Source organism: Mirounga leonina, unplaced genomic scaffold (assembly GCF_011800145.1).
Source record: "Mirounga leonina isolate KUSES-001 unplaced genomic scaffold, KU_Mleo_1.0 Mir_104, whole genome shotgun sequence".
Classification (NCBI taxonomy): Eukaryota; Metazoa; Chordata; class Mammalia; order Carnivora; family Phocidae; genus Mirounga; species Mirounga leonina.
Window position 1 is genome coordinate 4,621,805 of NW_023270231.1, and position 22,674 is coordinate 4,644,478.

Below are 22,674 nucleotides of genomic sequence, written 5' to 3' on the forward strand. Positions count from 1 at the left end.
AAAATAATTTCTTCTAAATGAGACCTGACCACAAAATGGAACCATTAATGGGCAGGGATGTTGTCACCAAAGCGGAATCATGCCTGATTACCTCTTGTACCTCCCACCACACAAGCATTTTCTTCTTCTTCTTTTTCTTCTCCTTTTTCTTGTTCTTAATAGCAGAGTAAATAAGCAGCCAGCAAGGCCTAAATGTTTTTGGCCAAAAACAGAGTCCAAACTCCTCAGAGAAAACATTTGGCCTCTGTGGTTTTGTAATATGTTCCAGAACACCGAGTTCAGTGAGGAACATTGTGAAAAACTCCCATCCATCGGAATGATGGTGGGGAATGTTACAGTATCAGAAGTTTCAATTGGTCCTTTTCCTGCAGGCCCATAATGAGGCTTGTAAAAAAAAAAAAAATAGTGCTATGTGGAAGTTCTCATGGGAAAAATGAATGGCAAGAAATCCTAGCTTTAAAAGAAACAGCTAATCTGCTAGTTTGATTGTTCTTCAAAACTTACGCTGAACCAATGAGCCTAATTAAAAACACTTGGCCTACTTCTATAAAGCATCATAGCTTTCTCTATGCTTCGTTTGTATACACCACAAAACTCCAGATAGACTATTATTTTTTCAAGTGCTCACTAACAAAGTGCTGACTTTGTTGGGATGGCTGAGCTAATTTCTTGAACTCAGTGTGAAACCTTAGCTAAACAAAATTGTGGTAATTTTCCTTAATTTGTAAAAGTGATTGGAGTGCAAACAAAATTTTCCTCTTGGGTCAATCCTATAATTTTCAATTAACTAAAACTAATCGTCAGGCAGGCACCAAACCTGCATTTTGTTTAAAGGGCTGGGAGGCATTTCCAAGGGTCAGGATGCATTAATTGTTTTTATAATTTTGAGAGAGAAGGAGAGAGAGAGAGAGAGAAATTGAGACTAACAAGTATGGTTGGTTTTGTTCCTAGTTTTAAAATACAAAAGGAAAGATGCTTTGAGTTAAAATGTCACAGCAAAATAAAACTTGTCCCTTTAATTGTATGGTTATAATTAGGATATGTTAACAGAGTTATCTCTTCACTGCTCTAGGTGAAAGCAACATATGCTCTATACTGAGTCAGGCCTGTGGTCCTCTACTGATTGAAGAAGGAAACGTGGGACAGTTTCCTGGAGACAGCTACCTAGGGATGACAGGTAGTAAAGCAGAGGGCCAAGAATGTCACTATTCCCAGTGCAGTCCATGGACCAAGATCATCAGCCTCCCCTGGGAGCTTGTTAGAGAGGCAGAGTCTCAGGTCCTACCCAGAGCTACTGAATCAGAATCTGAATTATAAAAAGATCCGTGGGGGTTTGGCTAGCACATTACAATCTGAGGATCTCCTAAACTACTAAAGTACACATTGGACACTTAGGCTGTGTATGTCCTTGCATTTCCACAGGGAACCTGCCTGGTTCTCTCCATCTGAGGGGTGGTCAATTCACCTTCACTCTGCAACTCTAGTTTCTTGCCGCAAGGCAGGTCCGTATGCCAAGGCTGTTTGGGGAGGGCAAAATGCACTTTACGGGAGAAGAAAGTACCAACCCAGAATGAAATAGGAAACTACCAATTTTCTAGCTATGACCAGGCTAGAAGAAAGTTGTACTTTTCATTAAAGCACATCCGTACTCCATAAAGCAAATAAACCCCAACGCAGAGGGCTTAACATCCAGAGAGACTCTGAATTGTCTAGCACTCCTTCCCCCTTTCCTTATTTCTCAGGCTGCTTCTTTAAGTATCCAACCAATTTTTTCTACTGATCCTCTCATTCAACACGGACACCCAGATGAATTATTAAAATAATGATGATAATAATAATAGCAAGACATTTGGTCATACATACAGTGAAATGGACCAAGCAAGAGGGTCCTAGAAATTAGATTTTAAAATAAAATGCACACGTGAACATACAAGATAAAGTAAAACCCCCACAAGGCCAAGGTCCATCATCTGCAGTGGTTCTTACCTGTGTAAATGAATCTTCCCGGTGTCCCTTTGCAGAACTGTTTCGATTTGTAGGACAATGTGACTTCTACAACACCAGGGATGTGCCGAGGAGGGGTCTGCACACGGATGGCATGAGGAGTAATCAGCTGGGGAAGACATTGGGGAGGAAACTGTCACCGCGATATGTAAAGGACTCATTTCACAGCCTTCCCATCAACTCTCGATAAACACAGCTTTAAGACACGTAATTAACCTGTTAGTGTTTACATACTATCTTGATGGAACCTGTATCAAAGACACCGACAACAATATTTACAAGGGCTCCGAGCACAGTCGCAACAACTTTATCTGAGTTTCCCCACACAGCAGGCACTCTGCTTCCTGGTTTGAAAAGTGAACCTGGCCTAACGGAGTGATTCATCTACTACAGGATATCCTTTGGAAAATCTCCGTTTGAGGCAGACACCAAATCAGAGCTGAGCTCTACCATGCCTTTCCAGAAGTTGGTGGGCCTGGCGTTTGAACTGAGCCCTTGAACATGTGGAAAACACAGAAGTAGGAAATCAGTGGGCCAAGGCACTCTGATTAGCTGCAGAGCACATGTATGAAATACCCCTAAAGACCATTTGGTGCATTAACTACCAGAGGCACAATCAAAGAGCTTTAAAGGGGAAACCAAAGAAACTGCCTCCCTGGAATAGCTTAGAGATCTGGCAGAATTAAGGACTGTCCATAAAAGGGAAATGGAAGGTTGGGGAGGGGGCTGCAGAATGATCACTGGTCCATTATGCAATGCCACGTGCACAATGAGAAAGTTCGTTTCTGAACCCTGTTGGCAATCAGATTACACTGAGAAGCAGAATTTATTTTTTATTACTCTTATCTTTGTTTATATAACTGAAATGTTATTAATGGTCGTAAAACCGGCATTATCTGGTTCTTTGAAAAATCCAGCCCTGGTATTTGACTGGTTGACCTCTGATGGTGCTGGATTCTACACGTTCTCTCTCTACAGTATCTGCAATTGCCCACTTCTTGACTCCTATCAGTCATTTACTGCAATATTTGTGGTACTGAGTCAGTATACAATGGATTAGCACTTGGGTTCATACTAACTTATGAGGATAACTTAGAAAAAGTTTTTTGTTTTTTTTTTTTAATGTGCAAACCAGACCCAATTCCAGTGTTTTGCCCAGAAAATTACAGGTGGCACTATGAAAGAACCACAGGTGACACCGTGAGAATCAAGGTGTCAGCCCTTGGGGCCCACCTGGGTAAACAGTCCTAACACCAAGTCCCAGGGAAAAGAATCTGAGAAAAGTTGCTACTGTGAAAGTCCACAAGTAATTTCTGTCAAATGCTCTTTTTTGAAACATAAAGAAAAGGCCATCTGCATAAAAATTATTTCAACTTAGTAATTAGAAATGCCTAGCCCTTTCTGTACAATGTGTGGAGCCTTAGCTTATTTGCTGGAGACACACGAAAGATATTTCAGTAAGATCATGCATATGTGGAAGCCCCGGAGACTGAGTTCATCTCCATGGCTGAGTGTTTTGGAGGGCTAAAGTTTTAACCAGAAAAGCACACAAAAAGGTATTTACTTAAAATTTTGTCCTTTTCATATTTAATTTCTTCCAAAATCATTGCATTTTTTTCTAAAATAAGCAAAGTATATATACTTTAATTTAGCCTTGATGAATCAAGATCATCATTTGGAATACTCCTTATTATATCTTGCCGTAATATAGAAAAGCCTACTTAGTGACTACTGAGGTATGAGGGACTGTTTTCCCCTGCACTAAATGGCCTTAGATAACTATAATTTTTAAGTTATTTCTATTTTATTCAGTTTCTTGTCTTTTTTTTCCTGGTGTTCTTTACAACTTCTAATCTGCACTTCTAATCTGTAAGCACCAAAATCAGGAAATCAAGTTTACTATTATATAGAGAACAGAAGAAGGAAAGAGGCTCTGAAGGGCAGTAAAAGATGATCTTCCAAAATCAAGCGCTGATGTTTAATCTCAACTGATCAAAGTGTTTTTTGCAATGTTGGGAATTAACACTTGGTGAGCACCTAGGAAGTATCTACTACATGGCTGAGGAATTTACATACAGACACTAATTTCATCAAATCAATGACCAAATTATCATTATTGTTATTATTTTCCTTTTTTTCCAGATGTGAAAACACAATCCTATAATTGCTAAGTTGCTTGTACAAAGATAACCCTTGTTAGTGCAAGTTAGAGCAAAACGTGACACCGATGCAGTTCAGAAAATGACTGGGACAAACACTTCCTACCTAATCATAGAGAAGAACTTGTTCATATGGAAACTTTTTAAAGGAAGTAATAAACTCAAATTTTTCAGATCCCAAGATGGGCGTGGGTGGTTTTTTCTATCCCCATTCAATATCCATGTTTCATTTGCTACCTGGTCCTTAGCTGTATTTTTGATGATGGAAGTTGCCATATTGTTAGATTCCAAATAGGTGGTATACTTCTATTTTTAAGAGTTACTTGGGATGCAGAGTTACATTAATTCACAATAACACTTAGGAGAACTTTTAGCCAGTTAGAAAATACTTCACCTGCCCTCCCTTTGAAGGGAAATAAATTTTAAAAGGTGGAAAGATATTAGTAAATAGATGAATAGAAACATCTTCTTACGTATAAGGACTTATTACCAATGAGCTGCTACACCAAGTAACAGAATTCATGGGCTTTCTGAATTTATTATATAGGACTGCAGTGAAACTACTGAGTTAAGAGTGAGGTATTGACATAAAGCAGTAGGCTCAGGAAATTGAAACAGATTTTCATTTACGATTTCACTTTCAATTTTAATCAATCGCCTTAACTAAAGCAGAGATTCCTTCTTGAAATAACTGTCCTTCGCAAATGAGGTAGAATATGAATTATCATTAGAGAATGAATTTGTTGATGTTTTCCTCGCCGTGGATGTTAGTCTGCAAACAGCCTCTGGCATTGACATATGATACTGATGCCTTACAGAGGAAAAACATTTTTTCTAACTTCTATCAATTTGAAAGCATAGGCTTATTTACTAATCATTCAGAGAATCATAGACTTTATTGCTGGAAGGAACTCTAGTAATCATTTAAAACTAACCCTCTCATTTTAACTTCTGAAGACACAAAATTCTAGAAAAATCTACGGGTTTCAAAACTTGACCCAACATGTTAGGGGAAAAACAGGGTCTAAATCTAGAAGTCTAGAACCCAAGACAACCACCACCAGCCCACCACTGTCCCAGGATGGACAATTTCCTACATCGTTCTAACCTGCTTGAACTGAGGTAGCCACTCCAAGAAACAGAACAAGGAAGGGCTCTGGTAAATCTAAAATTTCCAAACTCCCCTTATTGGAATACCATTTTCTCAGTTTTGTTGTAACTGTATATCACCTATTACAATTATGTACTTAATATTTAAAAAAATCAATTACTTTTTTTGTTTAAAATAACTTACTTTTTTTTAACAAGGTATCTTTTTTTTTTTTTAAGATTTTACTTATTTATTTGACAGAGAGAGAGACAGCGGGAGAGGAAACACAAGCAGGGGAGCAGCAGAGGGAGAGGGAGAAGCAGGCTTCCTGTCGAGCAGGGAGCCTGATGCAGGGCTCGATCCCAGGACCCTAGGATCATGACCTGAGCTGAAGGCAGACGCTTAACGACTGAGCCACCCAGGTGCCCCTAAAATAACTTATTTTTAAAGGAAACTTTATATCACTCTCCCAACTGGAAAACTGGTATCCCTGCCAAAATAAGAAGGTAGTAGAGATGGTAATTTAAAGTTAATATGATGTTGTTAAATTCTAACTGAATAATGCTCACAACCTGAAGGCATTTACTGAAAGGGGAAACTAGTGTTAGATGCTACAGACTTATTTGTCCCAACTCAGACTTACTCCCTTAATATTAATCTGGAGATTAAAAGACAAACAAAAAAACACCTTTCTCACTATGTGATTCAGTCCTGCCTGATGTCTGTGTCAAACCCAAAGTTCTCTCCTATACCACCAGAGACACATGCTCCATACTTTGGGAAATGCTGTTCTAAGTGATTAAAGAACAGATTCACTCCGGACTTAACTTCCTTAAATCACAAGCCAAGCCAGCTGAGCTAAATATAAATATTCTTATGAAACTGTAGCATCTGACACTACTTTCTGCCTTGTTGGAAGTCTCTACTTTCCTCACTTCTGTGACACTAATTATAAGACCTAAGACTTGTGTGTCTGATGGTTTACCAAAGCACTTTCACATTCACTATCTTTTAAAACCCATCCTTGCAGGATATGTATTCCAGATGAGAAAAGCTGAGGGTCAAACAAGTTTAACAAATACTGTCTTGAAACACTAGGAAGAAAACCAGTATCTTCTGCTTGTAAATAAGTGTTTTCTAGAGTTCTTCTTTTATTCATTGGTCCTGTTTTCCTCACTTGCCAACTTTTCCTTTCTGCCAACTTATTAACTATTGAAATTTTACAAATTTTGTTCTATATTTTCTTCTCTTTTTACTTGCCTAACATTTCTTGAGTTTACTCATTGGCTCAACCACCTCAGTTAGACTGACTTCCAAATCTACACCTGTAGCTTTGATTTCTTTGACCATGCACCAAATTTTTATTAGCAACAGAGTAACAGAATCTCCCCGAACACATCTAATTGCTGCCTCGATCCCAACATGACCCAAGCTAAATTTATCATCTTACTACTTATAAATGTATTGTTTGCTCCCATGTTCCCGCTCTCAGTTAAGGGAATGCTATCCTTTGAATCACCCAAAATAGGATCATCTTTATTTTTTCTACCTTCAGTTTTTCTTTTAGTCATTTTGATTTTTCCACCACTGACCTCCACTGGCTCTTTGCTTTACCACTTCCTTCTGTTCAGGTTGTTACCATTTCCTACTCTGAGAATTACAATAGTACGATTGCCTTTGAAACGGTCTCTCTCTACTACTTTTTTGCCGGAATTATCTTCTTCAAATACAACCTCATTATGTCGTTGCCTTCAAACCCTCAAGTGCCCCCTTTACATAGAGTATATCATCCAAACTCTTTGGTACAATATTGAGGGAGCCCTAAGGCCTGACAGCCAATCTCCCTTTCTAGTCCTACTTCCCACTTTGCTTTTACCCATTCTGGAGAGTAGGGCACGTGGATACATGAAAACACCACAGCCTTGCCTAACATCTTTGCTTTGTTCATGTCATTCCTTGCCTACACATTCCCCTACTGATATTCTACTTATTCTTTGAGACAATGTACTTTCTCTTCCAATAAGTTTTACTTGGTCTTAAAAGTCAGAGTTACCTGCACCTTTGTAAGAACTTATATAATTATGACATGTATTCTGTAACATTTAATATCCTTTTTTGCTCTGTGCTGTAAAGATTTTCCTACACATTTTTCTCTCATTAGACAGTTCCTGAGATCGGTGACAGGGTCTAATTCATATTTGTATCCTCCAAAGTATTTAACTTAATGCTCTATATACAGGATATTTCCAAAATATTTCTGAAATAAATACTTACATAAATTAGGCCAGAATTCTACAAGAGGTTTGACTCCGTTAGGCATAGTGATACCTATCCATAAGAGTTCACTGTTCCTAACCTGATAATATTTAACTGTCATTCCCTAATTAAATTGCTCTTAAAATGAATTATCCAACTGGCTTAGCACTCAGGTCCCTGAATGAGACCACTGCTCAGATTTCATCTAAGTGATAAAAGAGAAGAGGATGTCTAAAGATCTGTGTCTCTTGTGAGAAGGAATAAGAAGAAATAAAAGAAAGAAAAAAGGTTAAGAAAGTAATACTAAGAAAATAGTCCACAAAAAAACAATGCTAAATGTTAACTGTTTGTTTCTGGACAGATGACATGTGATTCATCTTCTCTTTCTCTTTCTCCTTGTGCGTGCGTGTGTGCTTACACAGGAAATAATCACATAAATAATTCTAGAATAAATAAATTTGTACATTCGCAGGTATTACTTTTATTATGAAAAAAATTTTACTAAAGATCAAATGTAGAATAACATCAGTTTTGTGCAATAGGTACTGCATTTGATTATATAAGAATTAGATCTATGTCTGCATGGAAAAAAGACTAAAAGGAAAATCATCAAAGTGTCAAGAATAGTTACCACCAGATTGTAAAGCTATGGGTAATTTTATTTTCCTCTGCATACCCCTTTGAATTTTCTAACTTCTCAACAATAAGAATGCATTAATATTATAATCAGAAGAAATAATTTTTAGGGGTGGCATTCCGATGAAAAGATACACATGGTCTCTGCAAGGCCCAGGAGAGGCTGCCAGCACACCAAGGACATGTGGCAGCAGGGATCACATTCCTTCCAAGCTGCTGGTGTGAGCATTTTCTCTTTTCCAGACTCAGAGCCCAAGAGCAGATGAGTGCTACACCGGCCGGTCAGGTGAGGCACGCTTGTGGTGAGAGATGGAGCACAGACTTGGGGGAGGTGGACACGGCCTATGCTCCACCAAAGCACGAGAAACAGGAAAGAGGAGCTCTTCTGTGGATAGACCAGAAAGGGAGGAAGGTGGAGGGTGCAGGGAGGTGGGTGCAAACCTCCAAAAAGGCAGTTTGCAAATTCTGGAAGCCCAGAAGAAGGGTCTGGGAGAGGGTAATTCTCTAAATAGTTTTTATAAAATCCTTTTGCAGGATCAAAAGTGGGATCCGCATGGGAGGTAAAGGAGGGTACCTAGTATTTAAAAATGTTTATGGAAACATGTTGTGGAATCGTGGGGGAAAAGGGCAAGTCTTCAGAATGACTTTCTTCTCTGAGAGCCAGTAGCATTCTAGCTCACACTAAACGGAGGACGGTGGGGACCTTGATGGTGGCTTCTGCAACAGTGGCCTTTTGTTGTCATCTAACTATGTGCCAAATGCTGTGCAAGACTCCTTCAGTGATTTCTGTCCTGCAGCGTTAGGGGCAGGGATGGGCATTAGCTGGCTCGCAGATGTGGAAGATGAGTTTCAGGCAAGTTAAGAAACACGATCAAGCAGTGGCAAGTCTGCCTGACCAAGGGCCACCATTGTACATTGTACTGTCCCTCCCGACTGCTGTTCATGGTTTTTCCATAATTGCTGTCACGTATACTTTCAACCTGTCTCCACTGTTGACAGGATAGAACGAGTCCTCAGCTTCTACACCCTTAAAGGTTCTGGCAGCACAGTAGGCACTCAAAATAGCCTTTTTCATTGTTGAGAAGCTGGCTGAGAATTATTTCTTGGCAAAACAAAAAAGCAATTCCAAGATAAGCCTTTATGTGTGTTTTCTAACCAATGGGACTATATGAAATAAATGCAACTTGAAGTTCCAAGCCACAAAGCCAGAAAAATAACTAGGATTACTAGAAAGCACACTAGTGAGTTTTCCTTGCTAGCCTTAGAATCCTAATATTTTAGCCTTAATCACTCTCCACACACACACAGTCCAAACAAGCAAAGACTTAAAGAGAAGGGGTGAAAAGGAAGGAAATTTCTTTTTGGAGAAATAATTAACATTCAAGACCAGAAAAAGCCTTAAGTGGGCTCTGGTGCAGCTGTCTTTGGGTGTTACCCACCCAAGGATCTGGGTTCTAACATACACTGGCCCCACCACCCATTGTCACTCTCTGTGCCTCAGTTTACTCATCTCGCACTGCACTGGCCTATCTGCTCTGTGGGAGTGCTTATAATAATGTTAAATATGCTTTGTGTTTGGGTAGAGCTTCTCTAGAGGCCCTAAAGCTCTTTCCAGATTAATTTTTTAATTTATGTATTAATAATTCTCACAGCATTCTCCCTCCTCCTCAGTTAGGATAATAATATCCATCTCTTTTGAGATAGGCAGGGGGTGCTGAGTGATGGACGCTCGAAGCAGACATTTAAATAAGAAAACTGTAACATAAATGCATAATTAAAGCTTCAAAACCAAATTGACTAAGGATTTTTAAAGAGACACCACAGTAGTAGTGACCAAACAAGCAAACTTATTTTTCCTCCACCCTGGAACATTCATCTTTCTCTAGTTAAACGTGGTGTTTAAAAAATATTATTTTCAGGAGTTCCTAAAGCAAGTTGAAATATGAAAAGTGTATATTCGTGGTGACTGTACTGGCTAAACCTCCATATTATATCTCTATTTCCCTGAAGTGGATACAACATAAATCAGAGGATGCCATCTCTTCTCCTGAGTCCCTCAGTGCATTCTGGTTGTTCCCTAATCAGAGTTCTCTGGGTTTCGTAACACAGATTCTTTCATTCCCAGGAATTGCCTGTCTCAAAGGCAGCATATGATTTCTCAGAGAACATGAGAGAAAGCCAGTGGAGGCATTTACTGTTTCACAAACATTCTGGTTTCCTTTTGTCCTCTCAAGAAAATAACTTTAGCCCAATGTTTAACAAAATATGTTGGGTCACATGAATTCGCAAAGATAAACTTTATGTATGAATGTCAGAGGAGACTTGAAACTAAAATCTCGGGAGTTGAGTTAAATAAGGGATTTAAGACCTAAGCTTTTGAATGGTCAGGAGTATTCCTTTACACTGCCTGAAATTTCTCTCATATATAGAAAGAGACACAGACACATAGTAGACAGATGTGGATATATTTTCCTATTTATTGTCTGCAACCCCAACTAGAATATAAGCCCTGTGAGGATATGAATTTTGTCTTTCTTGTTTTCAGTTTTTAACAGTGCCTGGGAAGCAGTAGGCACTCAATAAATACTTCTGAACACTGAGTGAATAAATACCGTGACGCTATTAACCACCACTAATAATTTTAGATAAAGAGTCAATAAAGTCACTTGTGAATTGACAAAAAAGAAATTATCAATACCACTCCACCCGAAAAACTTTTTACTAAAAAAAACTGTTCACTTTTACCCCCTCCCCCAAAAAAACTTCAAGCTTCCTGGTATCCTCATTAAGCATTCACAAAAATATACTACCCAATTCTTCTGACCAAGAAACTAACCATGTCCCTAATTCAATGCAGTTACTTGTACAAAACAAAACAGCAACAAGATCATATTTCCAAATAACAGATTTGGGAGAAAAAAGGCTAAAATAAATACATTATACTTCAACTACCTTTGGTTTTGTGGGTTGATTTATTTATTTATTTTTCAGTAATTTATTTTTTAAATAAACTTTCTCTAGCTCTTTCCCAGGATGTAAATCTTGTGCCAACTGGGCCCCATTAAAGACTGGATCCCATCCTGACCATCTGGGAGCTGGAAAAGCACTGGTGAGTTCCTGAGGTCCAGAGTATTCCAGAAGGAGAGGACTGGACACCCATAACACCAGCCCCTGTGGTTTGAAACTGCACAATGAGCTCTTTCTCAAGGTTTGTTTTTCTAAATTCAGTTAAGAAGGAACATCATTCCCTGCTCGGGTCTGGCTTAGACCAGGGTTGCTGCTTATTTGTTTGAAAATTAAAATATAAAAGGAAAAGTAAAGCCAGATACATTTATGGAAGAGACTAAATGTTTGTTATCAAAGCTGGCGGTTTGCAAGGCAGAATCTTTGCCTATGGAATTAGGAAGGAAAGACAAAAAAGCCAAAAGATTGATAGGTGGGGTAGCAGGGAATGAACTCACCTTTCGATGAAATACTTTTGGTCTTTCCAAGTTCCAAGAAAGGGATATCAAAGCTATACAGTACTAAACAGAGATGCATTTGAACAGTTTTTTGTGTGTGTGGCATAGTTCACATTTGCATACAGTTTACACTGATACTTGCACATATATTCGGTAATTCCTCATTTAACATGTCCCTTCAGGAAGTGAGCTGCACAGAAAACCAGAGCCAAACCCCTTTTAATACCGCGCCACGACAGCTGCTTTCCTTGGGAGTCTTTTGAGGATGCATTACACACATCTTGCTGTTTTAGAGAGAATATATTGAATATAATTGCCATCTCTGTCTTGATGACTCAGGGCCACTGTCATTATGAACAGTCATTAATGTGCCACACGGTAATAGAGTCCTGCGTCTGCTTTTTAGGTTTTCCATTTCCGCCCTTGACATTAAGCTGTCATTTCTGCTGTCACTGAGCCTGCTCGTAACAACCTGCCTCTAGTTTGCTCCTTCTGATTTGCTATGACCTGGGAAAACAGATAAGATAGTTTGTTAAAAATTGTTGCTCTGGTTACCCCAAAGTCTGTTATTTTCTATATTTACTTTTTTTTTTTTTTTTTGACAGTTGAGGTTATATAACAGTTTCTCTGGGTAAGTGTGGTTTTACTACATTCTCATTAGATGGCTAAAAGATGGCTCTGGAGTCATAGAAATTTTGGTTCAGGTCCACGCTTTGCAAATTACCAGCTGTGGAACCTTTGAAAAGTCACTCAACCTCTCTGGCGTTCAGTTTCATTACCTGAGAAGAAGGTGGGATGGAGGAGGAGGCTAGCTATCTACTTAATCTAAGGATTAATTGACATAATGCCTATAATGAGTTTAGGAGAAGGTCTCACTGGTATCAATCACCTAGAAAGTGCTAGTCTTATTACTTAATCCTCACCATAACCAACAGATTCACACTAAGGTAATTATATGCATCCTTATTGCACAATAAATATATCTAAATATAAACTACCTAATCACACATGCATTAACAAAAACTAAACTGCAATCTATCTGGTATTGACACTTTGAAGCATCGTTGAATACAATGGTTGCTAATAGGGAGCATTTGTTGGAAGGAAGGAAAGAAGGAAGGAAGAAAGGAAGGAAAGGTGTCATTCAATATTATTTTGTATAAATTTGTATAAATTAATGCCTCTGACATGTAAGGATCTGTGCTAAACACAGAGAGACTAAGCTGAATTTAGCATGGATCCTGCCTTATGAGAGAGAACATCCCTTTAAATCACAATAATTAAAGATAGAAAGTTATAAGGAACATAATATGTTACAGATAAGACCATGTAGGAATTTAGGATAAAGGGAAATATTCAATATCTAAACTGTAAGGGAAGATTTACAGACAAAAGTGGCATTTTACTGGATCTTAAAGGGCAGAAGAATTTGCACACAGAGAGGAGGGAAAAACATTGTGGAAGAAGGAATGGCATAAGAAAGGCAAGAGTACAGAAGCAAAAAATCACTCTGGGTATAAGGAGTCCACTAACGACTCAGTGTGACTAAAGCGTAAGTTAAGGTGAATAGCGGGCAAGGATGTTAAAAAGAAAGTTCAGAGCCTTCATGGGGCATGCTTGAATCCCAAACCGAGGAGCTGTGGGTTTAGGAAGGAGGAAGCCAGTAAGGTTGTATAAGGAGGAAGGCTTTAGTTCAGACCATTAGGGAGCCATTCCAGCAAGCTACTTAGAGCACCCATATAAAATGAACACAACACTATATAGTTATCCATTTTCTTCATAAAAGTCACATGACTGCAGCCAGGTGTGAATTTTGTCTTTGATTTATGTTAAAATTAGAAATGCATCACACTTGCCTGGTTTCCATTTTCAAGTGATGGCACACACTTGTGCCTCCTGAAAGCACCGTAAACAACTAAAGGAGAATGTCATCTTAAAGTCGTTTTTAACCATCATATAATTATTAACATAGAGGATAGATTTCGAGTGCCTTAGTCATTAAAAATAAAAATATAGACTAAAGCTTTTTTAGGAATAAGGTGAGCATGGTTGTAACTATGTAACTACATTAAAGAGGCCTCTAGAGTATTTTTAATCTGTTTTTTAAATATGCTGGCTCATTTAAAAATGATTCCCCATAAAATAACTTGGGCTTGAAAGGTGTTCTTCAAAGTCACATTCAAAGTTAACAAATGCAACCGGTTCAGGCTGCCCCTTTTAGTCCTTACAAATAAAGTTTATAATTTTGCATTAAGCATCTTCCACTTAACAGATGATCAGTAAGTACAGGTTGCATACAGGCTTGGCAACTTATATATTTAGGACAAGTAGGAAACCATGAATTATTTTTAAATCCATGCATTTCATCAACTTTGAATTAAACTTATATATGTAGGCCCCAATATATATAAAATAAACGACATAGCCATTTATATACCATATTTACATTATGAAATTTTAAAAGATATTTGTGATAATGTCTTTCTCTGCCTTTCTTAATTTTATTTTTTATTTGAATAGAACTGTATTGCATATAAATGTGGTATAAATAACAGTCATCAGAATGCCAGTGCTATCATGTATAAAATTTGGGAGGGTTTGGTAAATATAAGGAAGTTTATTCAAAGACTAAAGAAATACCATGAGAAAACTGGAACAAGAAAAAGTTGAATGGGGGGTGAGGCTGGTGTCTGGAGAACTGGGCTGTGACCCCAGCACTAAGTAGTAGCTAATGCATTCCCAGGACAAGTCACAGTATGACTCTGGAGGCTCTTTTTCCTCATTTCCCCCAAAAACAGCTGCACTTGATGACTGGAAAGGTTCCTCAAAGCCCTCGAAATTTTGTGATTCTACATGTGGTTCCGTAAAAATCAAGGCCAAACAAAAAGGCCTGGGAAACTTCCAGTGGGAACATGTACGAGTTGTAGCCATTCATTTTTTAACGTCACAGAGGGGCAAATGCTATTTTTTATTTACAATCCTTCGAAGCTCTGAGCTTTGTGTACAGATGAGAATGGAAAGTAGAGATAGGAAAGAAGAAAGAAGTCAGGAACTACATTTAAAACTGTGTTTTCCAACTTTTGGATTAAAGCAGGAAATCATTTCTCAGCCCCCAAACTGCCTTTTATTTACCTAACTATATTCACCCCCAGCCCCACCCCCACCGAAATTTCTTTGGACTTCCCCCATCTCTGGGAATGCAGTTGAAGAAAACATTCATCTGGATGCAAAAGGCAACACGTAGCCCCTGTGTGAGGCTCACTGGTTCATACAGTGATAAAATTGGCTTCTCCATCTGAGCTAAGAGGTTCCGGCAATCTTTAAATGTAACTCTCCTGCAAAATCACAGGGCATCTAATGCCAAGTGTGCAGTGACTAAAACCAGACACAAAATATGAGAGAAATTCTGTTCAAAGCCCGCAGCATTAAAGAATAATGGCTCTACACATTCCTGATCTAATCTGAATAATACTCTGCAAATATTTCACATGATTTTCTCACATCTACCCCAGACCAATCACTTCATGACTAGATTTCATGACTTTACTTCATTAACATGAAATCCATCCATCCCCAATATATCCTCCTATAAGGTGATCCCTGAAAAAATGTTCTGTGGTCACAAAATTTTGTATTCCAGGTATTCACAGTGCATGTTAGTATCTCAAAAGCTTTGCAAAGTCCTAGAACAAGGACCAGTTGAATTTATTTGACTCAACATTTCCCAGACTTACCAGGAAAAACCTCCCTCCCCCATCTCCCACGGCATACCTATTGATATACCAAAGAATTGGTATATTCCACAGAACTATCCGAAAATGAATTAGACCAACAGTGTGGTCTAGGTCTCAGGATTATATCAGATATCAGGACTTGAAGCGTAGAGAGTAGAAATACAGACTAAAGATACAGCAATAAGGAGATCCAATTTTGTAGCTAACTAAATGGTTTTGATGACATTCAAAGAATGCTTTTGCAAATAAACACGATATTGGTATACTGCAAGTGTGTCGTAAAAGTAAAGAATAATAGTGGAAGAAAAGAAGCTACTTGCTACCCATCTTACTCTTACTTTGAAGGGACTCTCAAGGGAATAAACTCTAGATAAAAGGAATTATAAAATTGTAGCTGATTTCAATGAGGATTTAGTCTAAGCCCCTCATTTTAAGATGGGGAAACTAAGGCCCGATGACCAACACTAACTAAAATCTAGATCCTCTGATTGAGCAGTAGAAAGACTGCAATTAATACCCACGTCTCCTGACTGGCTCCTTGCCCGCTGCCACCCCATGCAATCTAAACCCTTGCTTGGATGATTGTCTGCCTGAAGTCCCCTTCATCCTCTGCTCCTCAGCAGTCTCACCAATGTACTTTCCTTACAAGCATCTTAAATACCTTAAGCTGTATAAATTCTCCCAGAGATTGCTGTGATTAAATCAAAGGACTGTGAGAGCCTAAAATGCCTAGCAGAGAGATCCATCTGTACATAACAGGAGCTTGACTGGTTGTTTGGACAGTCTACTTTTGCCTGTACCATTCTCTGTGCCTTCTAGAACCTTGGTTTGAATTTTAAACTAGTAATTTAACACTGGATTATAAAAATATATTATGTAACTCCCTAATTTGTTTCATGGGAGCAAGTTCCAAATAGAACACCAGATTCCATAAAGCCTAACTGTGATCAGTCGTAGTACCTATCCCAGTGCTAGACACTAACAGGCAAGCCAAGCAGTACTCACTGCTTAGCAATTAGAGCAGTTCAAGGAGATATTAAAATAAGTATTAACCCTACAAACTAGTAGCAGGAACCCCTCCCTCCTCCAGATCACATGTTGATGGAAAAGCAAAAACAACCAAGTGTATCTCTGATCAAGAAAAAAAGCTCAACCCATGTTAATCACAAGCACACATCAACCTTGTTGATTTTCCTGGGTTTATATATAAAACACTACAAATATTTTTGTTGTTGTTGTTAAGTCTTTTGGGTAAAGGATAAGAAGCCCAAGGGTATCAGTATAATAATTTGTTTTCTAGAAAGACAGAGAGGAGAAAGGGCAAGAAACAATAAGGAAGAATAACAAAGATGGCAAACCAAATTCACAAGAAAGCCATGTAGTTCACCCCAAACTTGGGAGCCCACAGAAGGCAGCCCTGAGTGAGGAGCAATGGAGTGCTACCTTTCTTTTTCCCAACCCTCAGGGGGCAATCAGTGAGCTAAACTGAACTACTCATTTGCAAAAATTGGGTTGGTAGGGAAAGAGCATAGATGAGGGTCAATTAAGCCAGCCCTATTTTCTCTCACTCTTTTTAAAATTCTTTAGCTAAAAAAAGACTCCAAATAATAGCATCAGCTGCTAAGCTAAAATGTTATCTGCTTGTCCTGGCCCACCAGCCTGCTCCCTGAGTGCTTTGGGCTATAGAGTGAGGAAATGGAGAAGAGATAAAAGTCTACTTAAAATTAGAAGTACTAGATCTTAGAGGTGGCATAACCTCAAGAGATCATGTGGCCAGGGAACAAAGAGCCAGATAGATAGGGGTCCTATCTAGAGATGAGGCCCCAACAGGTTCATTGTCCTGCCTAAGTTCTCTACATTGACAAGGAAGAGGTTGTCTTCTGCCCCTAACACAAAGCATGTATTCTTCATAAGGATAAACTCTTCCTGGAAGCCAGTGGCTCCACCCACAAGCCTATACAACCAGAAAATGAAGGGATCACTCTTATTGCTCTGCATCCCAAGTCTACCTCAGCCTGGAAGGTGATAATAATTGTTAAGATACCCATCCCCACGTCACCACAGTACAAGACATCAATGGCAATGGTGAGCATACACCCTAGTCTGCTGTAATAAAACACGAGGGTAAAAATTCTGGCATAGGCTAAATCATGGACAGTTAAGAAGGTGAGGCCCTGGGGCTGGGTTCAAATCCCATGTGCACCCCTTGATCACTGAACAGCTTATTTAACTTCCCCAAGCCTCAATTTCCTCATCAGTAAAACAAGAACAACATGCTCGCCGGAGAGCCATACCAAATACTCAGCATGGTACCTGGCAGGAACCAAGTGCTCAGTGAATGTTAGCTGATATTAGTCATACTACACATTTTTCCACAGATCTTTCACAGATATCCTCTCTTAAATACTCATAGTATTGAGTTCTGATTCTATCCAATGGAAGCCTGCAGAAATGCCCCCAGAACGAGTGGGTATTTTTTGCCTCTACCAAAATGAAAGGCATTTATGTAATTTTATGTGATTAAAAACAACCACCACGGTTACTATTACTATTACTATTACTATTACTATTACTATTACTATTACTATTACTATTAGCTCTCCTACCCTATTACCTGAACGACTATGCATGTTTTTTTCGTTCTCCTATTTCTGTCCTTCTTCCCCCTCTTCTGTGTCCATTTGCCCTCTCAGTAACTTGGGCTTTTATTTCCTTTGTAAAAATAACCATTGTAGGATAAATGCCATCTCTAGCACTATCTGTGTGATGATGGGCAAGTTTCTTAACCTCTCTGATGTTCGGTTTACTCATATGTATCATACAGGGCTATCATGAGGATCAAATAAAATAATACCCATAAAGTGCTTATGATGATAAACCCTTCATAAACATGAGGTATTTCTCAATTTCTCATTACTATCCAATGGGTTTTTGGACTTGAAGCAGTACCAATTCTCTCCCTCCACTAAAAGGGAGAGAAAATCATGCCTGTCAAATAGCCTGTATGAAAATCTAAATATATAAATAGTTTAGAATATTTATAAGAAGTTCATCTCTGCAAGGCTCATTTTTCTGAATGTTAAGACTATTATAATAACAACACAAAGCAAAATCTTCCACTCAGATTTTGTGTATAAATTCTATTGTGGCAGAGGATTTACTTATTGTGGCAGAGGATTTACTTATTTTAAAATAATATCTAGTTTTGGAAACTACCTGGTAGGTTTCCACCAGGAAAGGGTCATAGTTGATTTATGACATAATCACACATGACAGCAGTTTGGGAGGAGGAGGTGGGTAAAGAAGGAGCATGTATATCCCCCACCCTCAGCACCTAGCTGGACCCACTGAGATTCATTGTGAGGGGCTTCTGGTACATGCAAGCCAGTGGCAACGGAGGGCCTGAAGAAAGAGGAGGACAAAGGTATAGCCTTACTGGGTTATTTTTTTTCATGACTTGCATTGATTTTGTTACATGGAAACAGATCCTTTGAAGCAATTCAGAAGAGTCTAAATTAGAATTTAATCTTCCTTACCTGTTCCCAAAAGAGGGCAAAGAATGTGGGGGAACAGAGAGGAAACACAAGGACCTTGACTAGGAACAACATGGAAGTACAAGTTAATGATTTCCTGATAGATCAAAGCCCTTGTTCCATAACCAATGCAGTGTTGGGCAAAGACAGACACAGTTTTAAAGGAACCTGCAGACTAACCCACCTTATTCTCAGAGGTTTAGTAAGGCTTCCTGCCAATTCTGAATCCCACTTCTCAGGCCTCACTTCAACTACAGTAATATGGAGCAAGAAGTCCATATTATATTTATTCTTCCCCTCTCTCAACTTGCATGATAAGCAACAGAATGAGGGATAGAAAGGGATGGACATATAGCCCACAAGATCTGGGAGAAGCTGTCCTTGTGAGGACCGCTGTCTCTAGCAGGGATAAAGACACCAGACTGGTGGCAAAATATGCCATGTATGTGATGCTTCTAATTGTACAACTCAACGGTTCCAACAAAGAATGGGGTGCAGTCAGCAGCGTGAGCTCAGGCCACCTTTCATGCCTGGGATGATCCATCCAACTTGGACAACAATTAGTTCAGTGGACTGAGAAGCCCATCTCTGATTCAGTTTTACGAGAGCTTTGATTCTCTGGCCAAGCGCAGGCCACTAGTTGGTGGCCTGGGAAACACAAGCAGCACAGGCAAGGGGCTGGCCTGAGTGGGTTCCTGGCAGTGAGAAGTGCACGCAAAAGGCCTAAAAAGAAAGACAGCCTCTGCTTTAGGAAGGTAGACATATTCAGCGATCAGTCTTACCTCTCTGCTTACCTCTGCAGCCCACTTAGAGAGAAGACACAGGATATCTAGATGGTCTGAACAGAGGTGTTAGGGGAGGACAGCTAGACATTGAAATAAAAAATTGGAGTTCTAGCTTCAGTTCTGCTACTGACTTCTCTGTGTGGCTACACACATATGATCCACACGCCATGGGCTCCGGACAGCTGCTTTGGGGTTTTGTAAGTATATATCTCCAAACCTTAGTGTCTTTATCAAGAACACATACGTGCTAAGGGTATTTACCCCATGGTGTAGAGGGAAGGACTGACATGATCTGTGTCAAGAGCTGAGCACAGTGCCTAGTGTACAGTAAGTCCCAAGAAAGCTTAGTGATTCACACAACTGCTTGTAAAACAAGTGGGATGAATGAGCTCAGTAGTACCTTATAGCCCTACCATGGATTTTATTCTAAACTTTGGGGAAGTGAAAGAGAAGGGGTTCTGGGCATACTGGATAAGAAATCTAGGCTCAGAATACAGAAAGAAAACAAAAGCAAGTTTTCCACGGCATCTATATCATAGTGATGTTTGTGTTTTATAATCTTGAGCTAACAGTAACGGATTATTGCCAGGCAGGTCAACTGGCAGGTTAAAATAGTGATCACAGTGCTTAGAAAGCACTACACACACAGAAGAAAGTCATTTTCATGTGGCTGGGGTCACATACTAAGATGCCGGTGACCTGTAAACTCTTAGGGCTGGAAAAAGCCTTTGGTTCTTCGAGGTTGCCCTGGTAAATCCCTCACTCTTGGATGAAGAATCACTGAATAAGTCAAGAACCACCTACACCTGCATTATTACTGTCATATGAATGGTGCTCCTTGAAGATGGGCCTCCCATAGACCCCATCTACAAGTATTCACAGATTACTACCTTGTTAAAGTTTGAACAGAGTTTTTCCTACATATTTTGTGACTCTGCATCTCCTTTCCAATTCCCAATATACAATAGGACCTCCACACCTTGGCTAGCGTAAGAGGACAAAGGACAAAACAGAAGCTCCCCTGGTGCTTACAGGGCAGAGGATGGAAATCATTCCAGTAGAAAGTGGTGCCTCCAGGCATACCCAACCCATGTCTCCTGGTTTCCCGGAGTTCTGCAGACTAGAGCTGGCCCACCCAGGGTGGCACCACGAAATTCTACACACACTCTATTAGAAATTCAAGTGTAGACAGTATCCTCAACCAGACCAACCTATTAGATATTAATGTTCAGACAACACCTACCTCACTCCAGACCAGCATGGTACCGAATATGACCTGTAACCCATCAAAGAAATTGTCCCCTATGATGATCACAGTCGCGCCTCCCGTCGTCCATCCTTCACTCGGGCTGATGGCTTTGATACAGGGAGTAGCTGCTTTTCAACACACATGAAAAAGAGAAGGAGTCTGCTGTTAGAACCAAACTTTAATGATGGAGACTTGAGAAAAAGAAAAAAAAAGTATCTTTTATCTTTTCACGAACAGAAAGTCCCCCAAGATCTCAGCATTTCCTAGCCACTTTAGGATCTGAAACCTAAGGGTGCGATTTCAGTTTTAAAAGCATTTGTTTCATTGTTTCTATTGACATACATATATTTTACCCAATCATTTTCAAACCTGAAATCTTATGAAATAAAACACAGAAGCAAAATCTAATTTATGAGATGCTAAAGATAAAAAAAAAAAATTGGGTGGCTTTTTGGGACACATTGGAAACCTTATCGAATTGCTTCATAATTAAACATACTTCCCAAAAAGAAAATCGATAGATTTTTAGATAAGCAATTCTGTCCAAAGGGAAGCGAGAAAGAAAGGAGGCCGGAGCAAGAAAATATTCTTGCTCCATGCCTTCTATCTGTAACACTAACACAGCAACATTTCTCATTAGAAATCTTTAAGATTTTTTTCAACAAATGTCATGGATCCCATTTTATAGATGTAAAGTATGCAGGTCATGCCGGGTGAATTATGTAACGAAATAGCTGAGTCAGGGCTGAACCACAGAAAGTCCCATGGCCTTTGTTTTGTTGCCATTCCCAGGCATAAAATTCTAGAATGGACATCTTAAAAATTTCATATCTCTTCTCTTTCCATTACAAATGGCCCTTGGAGATGGGAAATAATTTGCAAATACCATGATTCTAAACAGACGAGGTAGCTTGCCTGGTGAGCATGGCATATTTTCAACGGAATTGCTAGGCATAGATGTAATTGTAGGATTATGTTTTTGAAATGTCTGAGAGGGCACCAAGGAATTTTAACTCCACAATGCCATGTTGTTGTTCTCATGATTACTTTTATGAACAAGAACAAAGCAAAATTCTAAAGCAAGGGAGATATTGCACAAGGAGAGGAAAGGAGACCCTTCTCTTTAATAAAAAGTTTATTAAGTATCCAAGACTGACTTTCCAAATATTGAAGCCAATGAGCGCACCAGTTAATTTTAACGGGAAAAAGCTGGAAAAAAAACTACTGGACTTTGTCAAATTTGGCAAAATGTCATGCTTTAACTTTTGCAAGAAGAGAAGAAAATACTAAACCCAGCCCGGTGGGACCATTGCTCACGTGCCACCAAACAAACAAGTAGAATGGATTTGATTTTGATTCAAATTCATCTTATAAAATAGCACAGAGAAATTAGGAAATATCCAAACTAAACATTTCATGTTGGCTGAACTCATAGTAATACATTTACAACTAAAACTGGGCAGTTCAGATGCCTTTTCTCTCCTTCACTTTCTCCCAAAAACAAAATAATTAATCAAGAAAATGTAAATGATTCATGACTTGAAAATTCTTGTCCAATTTTTAACACACATAAAAGTTGTGATCAATGCTCCACAGGAACAAGACTTTTTCTTAAGCAGAATTTTTCTTTAAAAAGTAAAGATGTTTAAAAAATAAATAAATAAAAATAAATAAATAAATAAAAAGTAAAGATGTCTAAATGCATGCTTGAGTATTCCCAAACCAATGGCAGAATATGATGCATGATTTCAAGAAATTTGTAAGAGA

The 22,674-nt window shown here is 39.0% G+C and overlaps 1 protein-coding gene across 4 annotated transcripts in view; it reads right to left on the reverse strand.

The window, feature by feature from the left end:
- EBF1 (EBF transcription factor 1) overlaps positions 1-22,674 on the reverse strand; it is a 397,322-nt gene that overhangs the window by 78,603 nt on the left and 296,045 nt on the right. For 2 of the 4 annotated variants that reach the window (XM_035013358.1, XM_035013339.1), the window contains exons 9-10: positions 20,902-21,032; positions 1,987-2,113 (exon numbers count right to left, since the gene is read on the reverse strand). In XM_035013358.1, coding sequence (XP_034869249.1) covers positions 1,987-2,113; positions 20,902-21,032 — 258 coding nt within the window. Of the gene's footprint in view, positions 1-1,986; positions 2,114-20,901; positions 21,036-22,674 lie in introns of all 4 variants that reach the window. The other 2 variants (XM_035013349.1, XM_035013331.1) reach the window with 1 other exon arrangement.